This window comes from Saimiri boliviensis, chromosome 1 (genome assembly GCF_048565385.1).
Source record: "Saimiri boliviensis isolate mSaiBol1 chromosome 1, mSaiBol1.pri, whole genome shotgun sequence".
NCBI classification, from domain to species: Eukaryota; Metazoa; Chordata; class Mammalia; order Primates; family Cebidae; genus Saimiri; species Saimiri boliviensis.
Genome location: NC_133449.1, coordinates 292,683,527 through 292,704,645, shown reverse-complemented (window position 1 = coordinate 292,704,645; position 21,119 = coordinate 292,683,527). Strand labels below are relative to the sequence as shown.

The following is a 21,119-nucleotide window of genomic DNA, read 5'->3' as shown; positions in this document are numbered from 1 at the left end:
ATGTGCTCCTGTTGAGTCTTACACAGCATACCAGCTAAGGATGGAAAATAAACCTGGGGACATGTGATACTCCACTAGACTAAGAGTGACGGAGATGAGAAAACCTCATAAGCTTAAACCAGCCAAAATAATGTTCATTCTAAAGTTAGGAGTAACTCCCCATCCCACTCCCAACCAAAAAATACTATAATTTTCCCAAACGCATTTTAAAAGTATAATTGACATTTACAAAATGTGTGCTCAAGTTAGCCATCTTCTAGATTAATAGTGTAAAATATAGCTATAGAAAATGTGTGTTTCAAATATGAGCAAGGTTCAAGCAAGAATCCTACTATCTCAAGGATTTCAGACTGCAGACAACACTATTTTCATTATACGCAAATGTATGACTTTCATATAGAAAAAATACACATACAATATGTATCAGTATTTCAGAAAGTGCCCAGAACAAAATGGCAAATCAGGAAGGAGCAATTGATAATGGAGTAATTTGGTGTCACTGTATCCTAAAGATAGATACAAACTTTCTTGATTTGCTTTATTTTTCCTAAAGCCAGTCTTTCAAATCACGTATCTTTGTCTAACAGGAAGTTCACTGAAAAGTCCTTTTGTTTTGTCTGTTAGTCCAGTAAAATAAGAAAGATTTTCTTTAAAGCAACTTTAAAACCTCAGAGGTCAAAGAACAGAAGACTTATTCAGAATGAGTAAGAGAGAAGGGAGAGAAATTATTTCAAGTTACATACACATTGGTGGTAAAGATGCCGTAGATCAAATCCAGCTCAGGCAGGAAGAAAGTGCTCTGCAATTCATTGTAGTAAAAGGGGACTTCCCCAGGACGGGAGCAGTTGAGGCGAGCCTTCATGAACGTGGTCCAGGTATCCTCCAGCAAGAAGCGCCCTCCAATATCATTCTTGCAGACCCGGGCAGCTCTGGAGAACACTGTTTTCCCACAGTCATGCTCTACGGCATTTTCTCGGAAAAAGAAGTAGGTAAAATTTCCAATGTCATAAGATGACACAAAGTTTGGTTCTGGAAACAACAGAAAAGAGGAAATAATCTCAACACCATGTCACTTCTTTTTGGTCTTGAGTGCTCAGTATTTCATCCAAAGAGATATGGTTTTGTTCAGATAACACCTGGTTCCTGTAGAACAACTCGGAGGCCCTGTGAGCAGCTTGATGAGCTACACTGTTGGGAAACTCAGTGTCATACACAGATTCTTAATAATGGAAAGTCACTGGTGTGACTGCACATTCAAGTATCCTGGGCTAAATTAGGATTCAAATTAATATGACGTTAAAACAATCAGAAATTGACACCAAAGATTTGCAGTACATTTTAGAGCAATATGTATTACTTTATTTGCAAATTCTTACATAACCTTCAGAAAGAGAGGTAGGAAATATGTTTAAAAAGATGAAATGTAATTCAGAATATAGGAGTCTACAGTCCTATATGTCTGTAAGACAACAAAATTATTTGACTTAACTTACATACATTCCTGTGACTTTGACATAATTTATATGCTTTCACTAAGGACTTTGAAACTGTTTTTCATTGCTTGGAATGAAAATAAAAACTAAAACTGTAAGGTGTGTCTGGAATTAGCTTTAGCAGTTCCTGTTACTATGGTGACCATGTAGCGGTGAAAAACAACTCTTATTTTCTTATTTCTGGGGTTGCTGGGGAATGTATTTAGAGGAGGAAAGAGTATTGAGATGGAGACATTGCTTTGCAGTTTTCTGGTCTCATAATTAGCTTTAAAATGGGGATTCAGAAATGACAAAATTATGGCAAAGCCTTTAATCACCAAGCTCATTAGGAATTTAGGAAATATACATTATCAACCAAATTATATTGCATTTGGAGTTTTGGCATAATAACAAATTATATTGCATTTGAAGTTTTTCCTAACTTCCTATTTGAAACCAGTGACAATAGAGATGGTACACTTTCAGATACACATACTCCCTAATATTTGCTTTTAAACCTCTAATCACAAGGTTTTATTCTTACTCATTTCTCTATTTCTTAATGCTATTCATTCAATCAGCAAGCATCTGAATTTTATGGTGCAAATTAGGATGATTATGGCAGTAACCTTTGGTGTTCAAAATTAATGCAAAGATACCGACAACAAGTATATTCACAAAGATACATTTCTAGGGACAATTAGTTTGCTGGGGCAATTCGATTGGCCTTGTGCTTTTGCAGATCCAATTGAATTGCAATAATAACATGCCATTGGCAGGACAACTGAAAATCTGGCCACAAGATAAGCCATTAATGTTAAGAGTAAGACACACAAACAAAATCATCTAAGGTCTGAAATGAGGACTTCAGACATTCCCACAGGGTTGGCACTGACCACTCTGTTATTCTGTCCAGGGAGACTATTGCCAATTTTCAATCAATACCTATATTCAATATTTTCACAAAATATTTTAATTTAATCCAACTTTACATTTTAAAAAATGTAACATATACTCTAAATGGTTTATGTATGATACTTTTCCCTTCAGTACCATTCATTCGTAAGTCATTGAAGTATATTAAGTAATACATTGAGGTTTTGAAAAAAACTGATTTTAATTTATAAACTGTCAAACATATTCTCAAGTAACTATTGCTTTCACCCTGAATGACTATTAAAAAACTTGAATTGCAAAACATTGTAAAAGACGGAAGTTAGCTATCTTTACTGTAATAGTACACTTTAATATCCTGGAGGGATGCTCACAAAAACAGCAGATTACATATTCGTAACTTGTGTTTTTGGAAAGTAAGGAAAATATTGAAGGGGTGGTTAAAGAATGATTTGATGAAGCAGACCCCAAAAGCAAAAATATGGAGCAATTCCAAAACCATGTCTAAAGAAAATAATCACTGGCATGTCTAATTCTGAAGACAATGGCTAAATTATCTTGGAAAGATAATCCTGCATCCTGGCTAAGCAAAAATAGTGTTTGAGAATTATACTAAAAACAAACAACAGCAACAAAAGCAGCAACAAGAAACCCTACCTAAAATGGGAAATCAAAGACAGAAAGTATAAGGGTCCAGGTGTGTCTAGCCTGGGACTTAGGTTACCAGCAACTGTATGTGAGGTTTGACGCAGAGTCCACCAAGACTTACCAAACACACTGACTACTACCCACTTCTGCTATTAACTTGGGGACAAATGGCATGAAAACTCCATAGCAAATAGCTCCAGTTTCTCAGAAGTCCTGAGCAGGAAAACAAGAAAATACAAAGGAAAAAAAAAGATCTTCCATAGTTTCCAGCTTAAGGTTGAGTTTGTAATAAAAACAGTTGCGATCTGCAGAATGCAAACTCTTGTGCCAAGATCTGCGCTTGGTGCTTTACATGCCCGTTGAACTCACAAGATTCACAGCGCTAGGTGCTGTGCTATTCTTCCCATTTCATAGATGAGAATACTAAAGCCCAGGGATTTAATAACTTGTCCAAATTCACATAACTAGCAATGGGGGAGGAGATGGAAAGTCCTCAATCCATTAGACCAGGAGTCACCAACTCCCGGGACAGGGACCAGTATCAGTCTATGGCCTGCTAGGAGCCAGGCCACACAGCCGGGGGTGAGCAGTAGGCAAACGAGTGTTACCTCCTGAGCTCTGCTTCCTTCAGATCAGCAGCAGCATTAAATTCCCATAGGAGCTGGAACCCTACTGTGAACTGTGCATGCGAGGGATCTAAGTTGTGCACGTCTTACGAGAATCTAATGGCTGATGATCTGAGGCGGAACAGTTTTATCCCAAAACCATCCCTCTACCCCCCAGCCCAAGTTGATGGAAAACTTATCTTCCGTGAAACTGGTCCTTGGTGCCAAAATGTTTGGGGACCACTGCATTACGCTATACTGAAAAATAGTGGTTACAAAAATTAAAAAAAAAAAAAAAAAACAATCAGTTAAATGCTAGCAATATTCAATAGGATTTGATTTTCTGCTTTAGAAAAACAATGGCAAGCTCTTAGCTGGACAGCCATCTTTCCACGGAGAGTAATAAGCAGGTTTACTTAGAAACAAGGTAATGGAGGTTTCAGAACCAACTAGAGAGACAATAAATGATCAGAGGAAACTTTAAACCACAGATATCAGGGACATCAGGAATGACACAGAAAAAAGAAAAAGTGGAAGGAAGAAGAAACAACTTAAGGACTTACTAAACAAGAACATTGTCAGAAAGTGTTTGGCCCAACTCCAAAGGGTGTTTCAAGGGGGGGGGCGGCACCATAGCCCCAGAAAGCCAATAAATGACTCTTGGGAGGTCATGCCGTGCCCTTAGTCTGCTGGAGCAAACCATGTCCACTTTTGCAGATAAGCAGAAGACTGAGTAATAGTAGGCAGATTGAAGCAGTTTCCTCTTTCCGCCGAGAACCTCCACCATATCTCCAAACCACCCTGAACCAATGTTATAAGATCACAACATGCGTTTTAGATAGAAATGCCGGAACACATGCTTTCCCTTTGGTTTGCAAAAACAAGAGAAGAATTTGTATTCTGTGTGGAGTGGGTGCTGTTCTCCGATTCCCCACGCAGTGCAGGTCTTGTTGGTCATGGAGTGAGAGAGCGTTTGGAGACACAGGCTGTGACCCTACACTGATCCTTCAGGAGGAGGCCGGGCCCTGACTGCGTGACCTGCCATTAACTAGGGAAATGCATTTCCTTGAAAAGTAGAGCTTCTTGAAATCCGGCTAGCATCCTGTTCCTTTCCAAAGACAATAAAAAAGTGGGAATAACTGTAAAACAGTCAGTCAAATAGCTTTTATATTTATTGATAAAAATTTGGAAGTAGGAGACATTAGAGTCTTGCCAGGCAGGATGGTAGGATGCATGTTGTTTTCCTTCCATTCTTCAAGTTCTGTATTTTCTCAAAATGCAATTCACCACAAACTAGTATCTGTCACTCCTGAGTGAACTGAACAAGCAAGAGGAGAATCAGGCATTTTCTTCTTGTCTACAACAGATATGAGTGCATGAAAGAGAGATCTGAGGTGTGCTGCTAACTAAATCAGAGTACCAACAGGCACGTCAGCTGCTATGTAAAAATATATGCATGGAGAAACTGTTTTTTCTAATGTTTGTAAAACATACTGAGTTATGTTAATACAATGTCATACAAGATACATCATGTTAATAAGAATTATTCTTCTTGATATAGAAACTTTCATTTTGCATGTTTACTTACATAATAGTGACCATACGGATAGCAGTACTGAGAAGTGACTCACCATATATGTAATTACAAGTGATGCGAAGAAAAGCATCCAAAATTTTGAGATTTTGATCACACAAAACCAAATACTAAGCATCCAAATAAAGCCTTCCATTCTATATTCTTTCTATTCCAATGCCCAAATCATAAATATGGGGGTACACCATGTTCAAATGTATGGATCTGATCATTGAGCAGATGGTTGATATAAAAAAATCAATGACACAGAAAAAAGAAAAAGTGGGAGGAAGAAGAAACAACTTAAGGACTTATTAAACAAGAACACTGTTGGAAAGTGTTTGGCCCAACTCCAGAGGGTGTTTTGGGGCAGGGGCACCTTTTCTTTCTCTCTCTGTCATTTCTGCATTCTTGAATAAAAAAATTGTCTACAGTGGGAATGAATATTAAAGCCACAAAGGAATCCTAACTCTACAAAAATCTTACTAGAATCAAAGTCTATTATAAATTATTTTGCAGTCAAAAGCCACCTTGTGAGACACTTGCCAAAGTCATGCTGGAAAATGAGTGTACGTGATGCCTGTGGCTCTGCCCCGGGTGGACCATTGACATCTGATATGTTCTGTTATTGCATTTGACAATCGGGCCTAGTTTGCAAAGCTGTAAAAATTAAATGGGCTGATACACAGGAGGATGCCAATAAATGGTGGCTATTATGATTGTTTCATGATTTACTCTCAATGTCCCTCGGAATAATTTCTATTGAACAGAAATTCACATAATGATAATGAACGATCAAGTATACATATGTCAAGCTTAAAGGTGACCAGAATTTTAGGAGCATAAATAAGCCATGCTGAGTTTTTAAATAGCAAGCTATTTCACCAAAATAAAATGAGTTCATGGGAACAAGATTCAGGCATGACACACAGCCAGTGGTTTTCTGTTCCTAAGTTGTTGGTATCAGTCGCTAAAAAATGCCTTCTATAAGCCAGATTTTAGATCCTTTCTTTTTTGGGTACATTGTTTGCATTGTCATAGCTACATGAAACTGCTGTAGAAGCTTCCAAGGCAAATCTGTTTTTATCTAGATATTCATTAAAATTAAAAGCGGATAACTTAAAATTAAATAAAATTGAATAGACATAGGTAAAAAGCTATTGGTAAAGTTCTTTACCTGAGGTTTCTACTAAAAGACAGATGATGATGATAGATAGATAGATTTTAATAGAGAGATAAACACATTTGTGTCTGTGTATATGTGAGTATCACATACATGAGTATAGAGATGTATGTATATGGCTCAATACTTCCACCTACTGGCTGTATGAACTTAATCACATTATTTACCAGTATATTTTCTCTGCTTTCTGTTTTTTAGTAACAATAACAACATCTAATATGCAGTATCATTGTGAAAATCAAAAGCAGTTGGCTGGTAATCATCAAAATATAGACCTTTATTTATTAAAAATAACTCTCTCACTCTATAAATTAATATAAACACATATGTTGGTACACATCATCAGTATTTACTTAACAAGATAACTCATTAAGTATGCATTCTGTATATCAAATTAAGATCTACTCTTATTCCAGCAAATCTGAAAAAAAAAAAAAAAAAAAACCACGGTGGAAGGGACTGTGCTACAGACGAGCCTGGAGAGCCAGCCAGAGTACTTCTCCAGGCATTTCCTCACCACCCCAAGGGGTTGTCCCGGATACTGAGTACTCTTTAGTAAACTGGTAGACACAGCCTGTGCCCTCAAGAGCAGTGTGAGGAGACAAACAATACAGGCCAACAAGTGCTTACAGTGAGGACAAGGGTACAGAGGGCCAGGGAAGCCAGAAGAAATAGAGGATAAGAAAGAAGAGGATGGGGAAATGGGAGGAGTGAGGCTGAGAAGGGGCCACCCAGACAAGGATGGGTGCTGCCAAAAGGATTGGCCTGGGAGAAGAGCATAAGGTGGGCAAGGAATGGAATGAGGCCACTGTCAGGATCGAAGGGATGGGAGGTAGAAAGCCAGACAAAGCCAGGAGCCCATAACAAGGAGTTTGGATTTCAACTGCCACTGGAGAGACACCAAGGAGTTTTCAAGGAAAGGTTATCATTCCACCTCCTGGGTGTGTGGTGTGCGATGGGGACTGGGGAACTGGAGCCAAGCACATCCTTGGTAACCATTTACACAGCAAGCTGGGCCCTGACTCCCAGCTGTGTCACTCACTGAAACCCTTGACAGAAAAAAAAGTATTGCTAAGACTCTTGTAGCAGGACTGGAAAGACAGTTCCAGCACACTGAATTCCTTCTTTCTTCCTGGGGAATATGATCCATTAAAAATGCATCGTTTTAATGGATTTGCTGATTGAAGTAGGAATCACTTACACCATGGGGACATGGGCTGGCTTTCCCCAAATGAGAAGTACCATTTCTGTAAACCACCGTGTAATTCCAAAACTCACACCTACAATCCTCCGTATCTTGGTGTCTGTAGGAGTTTCATTAACTGGATATTTGTCTAAATGTTCTAGCTCAAAGTATCAAACTTTGCTGTCCATTCTGCTCTTATTTCATTCCAAGCACATAGCCCTCTCTAATAAAATTCTGCCAAACCACACATTCCTATTAGTTATACATAATTTCATGAATATTTCTAAAAATTGTCAAAACAGAAAATGTCTATTTGCCATGTTTATTTTTTTCTGATGCTATTTTAAATTTACAGGTTCATTCTTTGAAGAATTAATCATTTTATCTGCAGAATCAAATTAATACTTATGAGTTTTTCTAATTGGAATGTTAACTTGAATTCAAAAATCTGATAAATTGTTTAATGCCTAAAAATTGTGTTAAAAGATTGAAAGAAAACCATGTAAGATTTTACTGAAAGAAGACATTGTGCTAAGACATTATGCATTTTTTGATGTATTTCTTCCCAAGAAGCTACTGTGGAATAAGGAAGCGTGTATGACGGCTCTGGCTTTGTCTTCTGAGTGGATCTGGGCTGGGGCAAAAAGAAGACGCAGACATAGGCAGCCAACTTCCCAATATGTGGTAAACGAACAAACATCAGAGGCCCTTGACTGGGTAAACAAAAAGTTCAATAGCATAATATATAGACAAAGTTACAGAAATACATAGAACTGAGCATTTTAGACACAGGATAGCAACATGATTTATGCTACAAGCTACGATGCTTTTATGAAGGACAGGAAGCAACATTAGTCATCAGGCAAGGACATCAAGAGGGCTCCAAGGCTGTCACTAGGAAACTGCTAGAATCTCTAGACAGTGAATGTTGAGCCACTTCTCAATTGTTTTAGCAGTTTCTAGTGCATGTCTGCCTGAGACAGTCTCTACAGTGAGGCATCCGTTCTTGTAGTAGATTTATTTTTTCTGAGGGAATCCTTTTTTCATGTATATGCAGTTCAAGCAAACATCCTCATAATGGAGAAGGAAAAGTTCATTCATCTCTTTTCTTTGGGAATGTGCAAATTAAAATCCAAAGGTCATAAAAGATGTATGGGCAAGTACAGAATGTTCCTTACATGACTGGAGGAAATCTGTGGCTCCCAGCTTTTAGGCCTTCTGTGCGCAACGTACAGGATGGAGCATTACAGTGTGTTCAGAGCACCCTGAGAACGGACTCCTGGCGTCACTTAAACACACTTTTGTAACCATAAAGTTCTGCGTTAAATTACCACACAGGCCTTCCTGCTTTGGGTTTAATAACCTTAGTTCATTGCATCATATACACAAGGCTATAAACATCAAAAAAAGGCTCTCAACCTTTTCCAAAGTCCCCATACCCCTCTTCCATGGCAGCTCATGAATGAAAATGTGGGCATCAGGACACAGAGAGAGATGGAAGCCACTTGTAATGTTGGTATTTCCTAAAATGTCAACTAAACAAAGGGAAGGTCAACAGCACGTAGAGAGGAAGGATGCACGCTCTGCAACAGATCTGTTTGCAAGCCCTAGCTCAGGTACGCATCAGGTACAACCTGTGTTCAGGGGGGCAAGTCCCTCTGAGTCCCACAGTGCTCATCTGTAGGAGCATGATGTAATCTCTCTTAAGAGACTGTGAGAAGGATGACAGATGACATGGATTCGGAGTCTCCCATCTACTTGGCATATTATACATAGCCACTGTGACTCCTTCTTGAGGTTAGTGTAATAACTACAAGTAACAGATACTCCAATAAGCACACGGCAGGCAGGTGATATCCATGGATGCCATTTATTTAAAATGATTTCTGACCTACAAAGATAATAAGATTAGATTTACAGCACCATGTTGGAAATGTAGCTATCCCACGTGGCATAGGCAACAGGCAATGCCCACTGATAGGCTTGATCAGGCCTGAATATTAGAAAGGGCATCCTATTGCACTGTGTCACATGTCACACAGCTTCGCTCAACATACTTTCCATCCATGTCTCCTGGCCCCAGCAAGTTTAAACTCGAATGAGTTAGATATCAGCCATGATATCTTGCCATGCTGAAAAAAAAACCTCATTGTTCACAAGTACATTCTTTTTAAGCATCTCCCCAGGTGCTTATTTGGTAAAATAAAAAAAAATAAAATAAAATAAAAACTAGGCTGCTGACTATGCAATCTTGGTTCCATTCTGGCTTTACAGAGCTTCTTTTCCTTGAAAATATTTGCATTTTGGTACCCACATATACTTCATTTCCAATCCTCATTTGTCTTTGTTCTGCTTGTTCTCTGACCTCTGCTTCCATTTATGAATTTCTAGCTGTAGCAAATCTTGTCAGCATAGGAAGCACCTCCTGCAGACCAGTCACACCTCCAGGTACTGTGCTGTGTGCACCCTTCCAAACAGGCTCTTGCTGTCCCCAGGGTAGAGCCCAACAAAATCTTGCCAACCTGGCTGTGCTCAGGCTGTTTGGAGTTGGCACCTGGTCCCAAGCGGAAGCTCTGAGCTCCACAAAGCACTTCTCCTCAGGACAAGCAGAAACAATTTCTCCTTGACTTAAGCACAGGGGAGATTTTCATCCTCCATGTAAATTATCGTTAATCATTAGAAGGTTAATAATTGCATTTTAAAGACCCAAGGGTCTACTCAATGCTTGGTTAACACCATCAATGTATTTCAAACTAATAGAACTTAAGATTGTTACCCAAAGTGTTTTCTCAACTAGAATTCTAATAGCTCACAAAAAATGATACTGTTGGAAAGAGAATGCTTCTGGATTTCAAGTGAGTTCACCTCCATATGAAATCCTGGCTGGAATCTCAGCTAATGCAGAACACTGTGGAGTTCCCTGGGAGAACCCAGTGTGATAAGTACCCATTTCCACCATAGAAGGAAAGCCAGCAGGTCTCTGAGTGTTAATAAGGCTGTGTGGACTCAGATGTTCATGCTGAGTTATTAAGGCTCATTTAAGAGTTATTTTTCCAAGTTCCTCCTGAAGTTGTTCCTCTGTGTGCAAGCGCATAGTTCCTTCAGAGCTCATAAACTCAATTAGCACAATATTAATTTCGAACTATATTTTCTCCTTTTCATGGGATTATTATTTCCCTAACTTGACTGCCAGTTTCTTGAAGGCAAGTTTTATTGCTTCTCTATTTTAAGCATTGACCATTAAACATTTATTATCCTGCTTTACAGTAATCATTTCACATGGTTATTAACGATTAATATTTTAATGCATTAAAGCTGTTAAGGTATTTCTCTAAACACATAAATTTGTTTTACGAGTGACTTTGGCACAGGGAAAAATATGACTCTGAAACGTATTCATTACCAAACACATAACTTAATGTTCCAGATTCATCCAGAATGTTATCCAATGGATTGCACTGCCTTTGAGAAATGACAATAAATGATGACTGAAAATGGGGGTCCACATGAGATTGGGGCTCAAAAGGAAGATGATATACATTTTAGGACCTGACTCAATTTCAAATATACATATCTATATTTTTGTTCCTTTTTAATTCTGATATACAATTAATAGAATATTTGCCCATGTTTAACATGATTCCTATTTCCGCTATTTGTGAATGGCTTCTTTTGGCTTTTTTTTTTTTTTTTTTTCTGGTGATTCATCTCCAAAGCTTCCATTTTTCACCCTCCGTTAGCAGAATACAGGTGAGTAGTAAAGTACTAACCATGTACTAAAGTACTAACCTCTTACTCATTCAAGAAATACGGATTAATCCCCATCTATATTTCAGACTCTGTATAAAATCCTGAGGACAAAAGCTAGGCTGCCACAGAACCCCTGCTTAAGGAATTCATAAAATAGTGGAGGAAACAAAGAAGGCAATATCTACCCAATGGTAGACAGTCCATTTCAGCTGCTATAACAAAAACACCATAAACTGGGCAGCTTATAAATCACAAACATTTCTTTCCCACAGTTCTGGAGGCAGAGAAGTCTACGGTCAAGGCACCAGAAGATGGGATGCCTGGCAAGGGTTTGTTTTCTAGTTCCCGGCTGGCATCTTTTCACTGTGTCCTCACAAGGTGGGAGGAATGAGAGAGCTCTCTGGGGTCTTGTTTATGCCACACTAATCCCACTCATGAGGACCTTTATGACCTAGTCAGATCTCAAATGCCTCACCTTCTGATACCCTCACACTGAAGGTTAGACTTTAACTTACTGCTTTTGGAAGGATATAAACGTTCAGACCATAGCACTTGTTAATTAATTAATTAGAAAAATGTTGACAGTGCTTACTTTAATGCCGGCACTATTGTAAGCATGTGGGACCCAGCACTGAGAAACACACAGAAGCCCTGGTCATTAAGAACTTTCATTCTAGTGGTGGAAGGAAAAAACGTATTAAAAGGTCATAATGGCTGAGACTAAAACTGAACATGGTAAGGAGGGTCAAAAAGGCTGGATAGGAGGGGCCTATGATCTAAAATAAGGTGATGAGGCAGGGGTCCCATTAAGAAGGTGGCATTTGAGCAAAGACTCAAAAGAGATGAAACAGTGGCGAGATGGATTTTCTGGGGGAAGAGGTTTCCAGACAGGACAGGGGACAGCTAACTCTAGCCCATGGGCCAAATCCTACCTGCTGCCCATTTTGTGAATAAAGTTTTATTGGCACCCAGCTACACTCATGCATCCATTGACTGTGGAGATTTTCACACTATGATGGCAAGATTGAAAAGATGCAACAGAGGCCATATGAACTGCAAAGCCTAAAATATATATTCACTTGCCCTTTATAAAAAGTTCGCTGAGCCCTGAAAGAGAAAGAAGAACCAGAGGTGCTATGTGGCATTTCCGAGGCTAATGCCAAGGGAGCCCATAGATGAGGGCAGGAAGGGAGCGGGAGGGCCATGGCAGCACTCCTGTAGTGAAACAGGGGGTCCTGTAAGGTTGGGGCAGGAGACAGACCAAGAGCGCCAGTAGTATGGGAGAAAGTGCAATCATGAGCAGTAGGAGAAAGGGATGGAACAGACCCGCCAGGGGCTGGGGAAAATGGTAATTTAAACTAAACTAACTAGGAGCCAGAATTAGCCAGGAGGAAAAAATCAAGGAAATTGAGGACAAAATAAGCACCAACTGCAAAAGAACATGGTGAGGGAGGCAGCCTGTTCCCAGGGAACTGCACATTGCTCCTTAATGGACACCAAGCATGCCTATGGGAAAGGCAGCAAGAGCCGGGGCTGTAAAAACAGCCAGAGCCAGGTCACAGTGGCAGGCAGGAGGAAACGGGTGGCACCCAAAAAGGCTTCCAGGGCCCAGACCAGGTCTGCTGGCCCTCTCCAATCCAGCCTGTCCGGACAGGCGACAGCACCTGCTACCCTCTGGGTCTCCCTGCACAGGTGCAGATTACGGGGCAGGGAGTGTATATTCATCAATATATAATCAGTAATGCTGGTGGTGTCATAAGAAATTATACCTGGAACTCCAGTATAAAATCCAAAGGACTTGGCTTGCTAAAGGCAGGTTTTTAGAACCATACCAGATACTTATGATGGGTTTCTCCAAGGTGTGGTGGGGAGGTTAGAAGTCTGGTAGGTCCTAACTCAGGGATCTCTAAATCCTGGCCAGACATCACCATGAACAGGCCAGTAACATCATTTGCCTAAAGATTAGTTTTGGAGCTCTGGGTCCTAGAGTTGCAAAAGGCCACAGCCTGCTATGCTCTGCTCACATGTTCTAATTATGCATGATTTGTACCTCTGTGCTCATCTTAGGCTAGATTATGAGAGCCCTTATTTATGCCAAGCCTCCCCTATAGTCTTTTGAGATAGTAATTCAGATGTAGAATCAGCAACACAAGATTGACTTCACTGTTAAGCTCAAGCATCAGCAATACTTAACAGTCTTAGCACTGTTCAACTCAATGATGACTCTTGACTTACTGGGTCTTGCATTGTTGAGTCTTGCAGAGGAGAGAGGCAGCCCTTCCCCAGAGACATTAAGGCAGGGAGGGGTGCACGGTGGACAAAGCAGCAGCTTAAGTGAATGCATTGTCCACAGGAGTACTCTAGAGAGAGGAAGGAAGAAGCTCATGTAAAGCAGCCCTTTGCCTTGGGCAAAGCAGACAGATCACCATCCCTACCTCAGAACTTCTACTTCTCATGGGAAACAGGAAGACAATGCTGTCTACTAACAATGAGGATAATATGGCTGAGATGGGAAGACTGAATAGTAGACAGATTTACCAGCAGTACAAAAAGGAGTGTTAAGATTATCAGTAGAAAGTAAGGTGTTGTGACTTCAGATTTCAGCAATTGAGCATTTCTTGCTTAGGACAGTTTGAATGTGCCCATGCCCCAACCAAAAGATATGAATGAGACCTTATTTGGAAACAGGGTCTCTGCAGATGAGATCATTAGGCTCTAATCCAACATAGCTGGTATCCTTATAAGGAAAGGAGAATTTGGACAGCGGCACAGGAAGACTGGCATGTGAAGATGGAGGCAGACATAGGAGTCAAGCTATCATAAGCCAAGGAGTGGGGCTGCCAGAGCTAGAGGAAGTGATCATGGATTCTGCCCTCAAGGATTTGGAGAGGGCTTGGTCATGCTTGCACCTTGATTTTGGACCGTTAGCCTTCAGTACATTAAGACAATAAATTTCTGGTAGTTTCTGATGCTTATTTTTATTTCTGTGGGATCAGTAGTAATATTCTCATCATCATTTCTAATTGTGTTTATTTGGATCATCTCTCTTTTCTTATTAGTTTAGCTACTGGCCTATCCTTTTTTTTCCCCCCCAGGAAACCAACTTCAGGATTCACTAATATTTCAAATGATTTTTCATGTCTTGATTTCTTTCAGTTCAGCTCTGATTGTGATTATTTGTTGTCCATATAAGCACTGTGGGACTCAAGAGAGATTTGCCCTTTAAACACAGGCCATATCTGATGCATACCTGAGCTAGGATTTTGGGGTTGATTTTTCCTGTTTCTCTAATTCTTTCAGTTGTGATGTTAGCTTATTAATTTGAGATCTTTCTAACTTTTCAATGTGAGCATTTAGTACTATAAATTGCCTTCTTACCACTGCCTTAGCTGTGTCCCAAAAGTTCTGGTATGTTGTATCTTCGTTCTCATTAATTTCAATGAACTTCTTGATTTCTGCCTTAATTTTATTATTTACACAGTCAGGAGCATGTTGCTCAATTTCCATGCAGTTACCTGGTTTTGAATGATTTCTTTAGTCTTGACTTCTACTTCTACTGGACTGTAACATGAAAATTCGCTTGGTATGATTTCGATTCTTTTGCATCTTCTGAGGATTGTTTTATGTCCAATTATGTGGTCAATTTTAAAGTATGTACCATGTGACAATGAGAAGAATGTATGTCCCATAGTTTTTTGGTGGAGAGTTCCATAAAGCCACATCAGATTCATTTGGTTCAATGTTGAATTCAGGTCCTGAATGTCTTTGCTAATTTTGTGCCTCGATGATCTGTCTAATATTGTCAGTGGAGTGTTAAAGTTTCACATTATTATTGTGTGTGAGTCTAAATCTCATTGAAGGTCTCTAAGGACTTGCTTTATGAATCAGGGTGCTTCTGTGTTGGGTTCATACATCTTCTTGTTGAACTGAATCTTTTACCATTATGTAATGCCCTTCTTTGTCTTTTTGATCTTTGTTAGTTTGAAGGCTGTTTTGTCTAAAATTAAAACTGCAAGTCCTGCTTTTTTTTCTGTTTTCCATTCACTTGGTAGATATTTCCCCATCCCTTTATTTTGAGCCTACGGATGTCATTTCATATGAGACAGGTCTCTTGAAGATAGCATACAATTGAGTCTTGACTCTTTATTCACCTTGCCACTCTGTGCCTTTTAAGTGGGGCATTTAGCCTGTTTACATTCAAGGTTAGTATTTGATCCTGTCATTGTGTTGTTAGGTGGTTGTTATGTTGGCTTGCTTGTGTCATTGCTTTATGGTGACACTGGTCTGGGTGTTTAAGGGTTTTTTTTTTTTTTTTTTTTTTTTTTTTTTCCTGAGATGGAGTTTCGCTCTTGTTACCCAGGCTGGAGTGCAATGGCGTGATCTCGGCTCACCGCAACCTCCGCCTCCTGGGTTCAGGCAATTCTCCTGCCTCAGCCTCCTGAGTAGCTGGGATTACAGGCACGCGCCACCATGCCCAGCTAATTTTTTGTATTTTTTAGTAGAGACGGGGTTTCACTATGTTGACCGGGATGGTCTTGATCTATTGACCTCGTGATCCACCCGCCTCGGCCTCCCAGAGTGCTGGGATTACAGGCGTGAGCCACAGCGCCCGGCCTTAAGGGTGTTTTTATATTAGCTGGTAGCAGTCTTTCCTTTCTACATTTAGCGTTCCTTTCAAGATCTCTTGTAAGGCAGGTCTAATGGTAACAAAGTCACTTAACATTTACTTATCTGAGGAGAATCTTATTTCTCCTCCACTTAGGAAACTTAGTTTAGCTGGATATGAATTTCTTCATTGATGATTTTTTTTTTTTTTTTTTTTTTTTTTTTTTTTCAGATAAGAGGTGAATCATGGAGGCTGCTCTGGGCTGAGTTGTGTCTCCTAAAACTTATGTTAAGGTCCCAGCCCCCAGTACTCCAGAATTTAAGTACACTAAAAAACAGGGTCTTTACATGGGTAATTGGACTAAAATGAGGTCATAGGAGTGGGCTTTAAAGCAATACAACTGCTGTCCTTATAAGTATAGGAGACTAGGAAACAGGCAGACGCAGAGGGAAGACCATGTTAAGAAGACATAGGGAGAAGATGACACCTACGAGCCAAAGAGAGGCCTCAGGAGATACCAGCCCTGCTGACAGCTTCCTCTTGGACTTCCGGCCTCCAAAACTTTCAGCAAATAAATGTCTGTTGTTTTAGCATCCAGGCTGTGATACTTTGTCATGACATCCCTAGAAAACTAATACAGAGCCCACAACCAAAACTGAAAAACAAAGAAATTAACATGAATGGAGGGGGCTGAGCTAAAAGAACTACAAGGAGGATCCCGCTGGGAGTGACCATCGCATAAATGGACTAAGTCAGAGCTGAGAGCAGATCTGTGAATGGTCCTCAGTTGGCAGGCGTGGTGTAAGGCAGGTTAGTTACAATTTTGGAATAAAAAACTGTGATATGTATACACCATGGGCTACTACTCAACCATAAAATAGTAACAAAATAGTATTTGCATCAACTTGGAAAGAGCTGGAGATCATTATTCCAAGTGAAGTAACTCAGGAATGGAAAACCAAATATTGTATGTTCTCACTTGTAAGTCGGAACTAAGTTATGAGGATGCGAAGGCATAAGAATGACACAATCCTGGATGGAGGGTCAATTAGAGAAGCAAATCAGGGCCAACCAGGAATGGAAATAGTATCCCAGGGTTCAGCAGCAGAAGAAAGTGCCCTAACAAAACACAGGAGAGGTATAAAGATAGCACTTCATATGCAGGAACTCAGAGTCCTCAGGCAGGGCTCTTGGCTTTCCACCCTAGGAGTGAGGGTCTTGGAGGCCAGGGAAGGAGAGTGGGGGCAGGCAGAAGGAATGCTGCTTTCCTGAGAAATGCAGGCTATTCACTGTCAGGCAATTTGTGCTGCCCTAATGGCTTGAGTGGTAGAGCCACCATGTTTACCTCTGAATTACTTTCAATTTCTGCTGTCACCAGATCTTATAAATGAACAGCAGAATGTTTTAGGAATTGGAAACATTAATATCTTTGTACAACAAATAACAACGTTATGCCTACCTGACTGTGGTAAACACTGTCTTAGCTCTTCCATTACCTGGATGGCATCACAGGACTCTCTAATGGAAAGGGAGAATTGACAGAAGCTGAGAGCTAGGGGGCTGACTGATGCTGACCGCCTGATCAGCTGGTGGTCTCTGAGTCACGTGTAAGAAGACAGCTGGTGTTTATAACTCAAGCTATGACCTGAATGTTTTTTCCAGGATATTCTTAAGGTATCAGTGTGGGAAAAGAGAGAGTGCTCCCAATTACTTTTTACTTTGATTCTGGCAAATTCTAATTACAAAGCCTTCATTAGGATAAGGAGTCTTTTTGATTTTCAAGTGGAAACTTCCTTGGCCAGTCAGAATCAACAAACAGATAGAACAACTTGAAGCTGCGCAGACAAAAATTTCAGGGCCAAAAGGGAACGGACCATCCATAGAGAATCAGTTGATTCAGGTGGAGGCAGTTCAATGGAATGATGTTAATGGGAGAAATCTAGTTAGTGCCTCAGTTTGGGAAAACAATTCATGTTTCCCTTTGGAGGCAATAGAGGCATTCAGTTTACTTGAGAAAGTTAATGATAAGGACATCCTTTTTTACTACAGGACAGTCTTTTAAAGCCAAACTCTGATGGTTAGGTTGACTGTATTATTTGGCAAAATATTTGCATTGAGTATATATACACATATCCATAGTTTTGCATATATGCTGAGTCTAAGCCAGTGATTCTCAACTAGAGTCAATTACCCCTCCCGGGGCTACTGAAAAATTGCTGGAAACATTTTTTTGTTGTCACAACTGGGCAGAGGAGGATGCTACTGGCATATAAAACAAATATAGGTTGAAAATGCTGCTAAGCATCCTGCAATGGCAAGGACAAGACCCGACCCCGATGCCACAACTAAGAACAGTTTGGCCCAAAACATCATTAGTGCTGAGGCTGAAAAACTCTGGTCTACATAATTAGCTGATATGTGGCAAAAGTCTATCAATTCTCAAGATTTCACCTTCATACAAACTAGGGCAATGGATTACACATGTTGCCTTTGTAGGTGTGTGTATATATGTGTGTGTGTGACCACACTCACACATGAATGCACAGATATACAGAGGGCTGCATTTCAGCTCACACACATCAGGACTTTGTACGCAGTGAACCTCAATTTGGATGGTTGTCACCATCTTCTGATTGCTTAGTGAGCAAGTGATCAAGTTCTGATCCTGAATTGAAAGAAGCCTTCTAAAGGTTTCTGGTTTCTTTAAAAAGAAATATACAGATGAAAAGGGCACAGGGATGAGACTCTTCTTCCAGGGAATATTGCCACATGTACATGCAATACCTGAAATTGCAGCAACAATTTTGCAACCACAAGCAGTGGTGGCCTGAGGACCCATCTACCGAACTGTGGATGGCAGAGACGGCAGTGAATACCTGTCTCCTTATTAACTCTTGAGCCACTGAATTAATAAACGCTGAAGATGCCTACTACTAACTTCTAAGTATATGAGTTCATTCATTTTTTACATTTTAATTGTCAAGCTTTTTGGAGTTACCTATAGACAAACACATTCTTTTATACAGTGTGAAAATGACATGCCATGTTAGTAATTTCAATTTCTAGACACATAAAAAGAAAGTTAACAAGTGATGCACTGCTGGGCATGGTGGCTCATGGCTGTAATCCCAGCACTTTGGGAGGCCGAGGTGGGTGGATCACGAGGTCAAGAGATCGAGACCATCCTGGTCAACATGGTGAAACCTGTCTCTACTAAAAATACAAAAAAAAAAAAAAATAGCTGGGCATGGTGGCACGTGCCTGTAATCCCAGCTACTCAGAGGCTGAGGCAGAATTGCCTGAACCCAGGAGGCAGAGATTGTGGTGAGCTGAGATCACGCCATTGCACTCCAGCCTGGGTAACAAGAGGGAAACTCCATCTCAAAAAAAAAAAAAAAAAAAAGTGATGCACAAGAGTACCCACACATCTATGACAAACTGTCAAATTTTTTAGACATTAAACAAAAATATAGAATAAAACCCGACTAGCTTCTAGGAGTGGTCATATCAACATTAGCCCTATTATCATGATCTAGACAGTTGGGAATATCAGTTCTCTTCCAAGTCCTAAATAGCATGATGTCCTTTTTACCATGAGTCCCGAACAAGCTACATTTTTATTTCTTTCAAGAATGAAGAATTTGTCTTTATTTAGATTGTTGTAGATTGCTTTTGAGCATCTAATAACCAGGAATCAAAAACAAATGGGGTGGAAAAGTGGGAGTGACGGAAGGCCTACCTACCATTGAGCCATTTGGAGTTGTACTGCGCTGTGCGGAGAGGTGGTAAAATGCCAAGGCTTCGGTAAATGGCAGGATCACGTCCTGGAAAATCCATGGCTGTCGCAGCATAGAGCTCCCCGCCAGCTGTGAGGAGTGCTGTAGAATTGTGCTGAGGACTGTATGGGCAGCGGGCCATGCCACTGATCTGATCGTGGATCTCAGTCAGGTTGTTCAACTGTGGAGGATGAGAAGGAAAGCAGTTATCTCTGCACAAGCCCCTTTAGGGATGCTTATGGGTCACATCTACCACAATCACAGTGATGCTTGTGCAACAGCCTCTCTGGGGCTCTTGGTGAGAGATGACCAACTTTTACACTCAAACCGATGAAAACAGCCCACTGGGCTCACAGTAAGACAGTCCGTCAATCAGTCTCTTTCTCCTCACTTTAGAGTTACTGAACCTCATACCACTGAATACTCACACAGTAAGAAATAAGATCATTGTATATGTGCGGTTGATTTATAATACAAAAGTATTGCACACTTTTCCACTTTAACTTAAAAATCAGTGTCAATATTTACAGAAATAGGATTATAATAAAGATTTATGTATAATTCTAACAATATCAATATAAGCGAACAATATAATGAATATCTCGAACAATGTGTTCACAGGTAAGGATGTATGGATAATCAGCACCATGTGGCCTGCATTTCCAACACTTTCCTTCTTTTTTTTTTTTTTTTTTTTTTCAGTTTTCAGAGGTATTCAAGAGTCTTGGAGTCATTTCCTATGAATCCAGCTTCCCAAATGCTGGATTCCCAGCCAATCTTTAATGAGAAAAGCTCTTGGGCACTGGTGAAATCTTTACTCAGTCTGGTTCTTGGTTCTCGCCTGAGAGATACTGGAGCAGAAGGGTCAGGTCAGCAGATACAGGCACAGTTTGCTCTGCTGTAAGAGGTGTGCCCTGGCTAATTTCCCTCAGCTCTTTATGTCTCAGGTTCTTCTTTCATAAAATGGGGTTCCAAAGAGTAGCGATCTTGTGGGACAGATGTTGAGGACTGAACAACTGCACTGGTAAAAGTGCTGCAGGGAAGGGTGCAGCACCTGGAGAGTCCCTGAGCATCACACCCTTATCATCATCTCCTCCCTCAATAACTGAATCTAATCTGAAGTCATGAACAGGAAAAGCAGATGATCAATTAAGACCTTGAAGAAAGTTGTGCAACCAGGGAATGAACGTATTTCTTCATCATATTCCCTGAGGAAGACTGCATTCATACCCTAAATTAGGAAGATTCCACATGTGTTCTATTGACCCTACTATGCTACTGCTATGGTGTGTGCAGCTAAAAATTACTCTGTCAATGATTGCCAGGTTAAAGATGAGAAAGAGGGTCAGTTATAACTGGATGCTGCCTAGGGTTCAATTTCTTAGTTTGCTTATTTTTTTTTAACAAACCTCTTATCCAATTTGTA

General features: G+C 40.2%; 1 protein-coding gene across 4 annotated transcripts in view; it reads right to left on the bottom strand.

Annotated features, from left to right (window-relative positions):
- The window catches only part of SEMA5A (semaphorin 5A), a 505,914-nt gene that overhangs the window by 170,069 nt on the left and 314,726 nt on the right, over nucleotides 1-21,119 (bottom strand). For all 4 annotated transcript variants that reach the window (XM_074387337.1, XM_003932501.4, XM_074387338.1 and 1 more), the window contains 2 exons: nucleotides 19,661-19,874; nucleotides 744-1,029 (listed from right to left, as the gene is read on the bottom strand). In XM_074387337.1, the coding sequence (XP_074243438.1) occupies nucleotides 744-1,029; nucleotides 19,661-19,874 (500 nt within the window). The remainder of the gene's footprint in view (nucleotides 1-743; nucleotides 1,030-19,660; nucleotides 19,875-21,119) is intronic.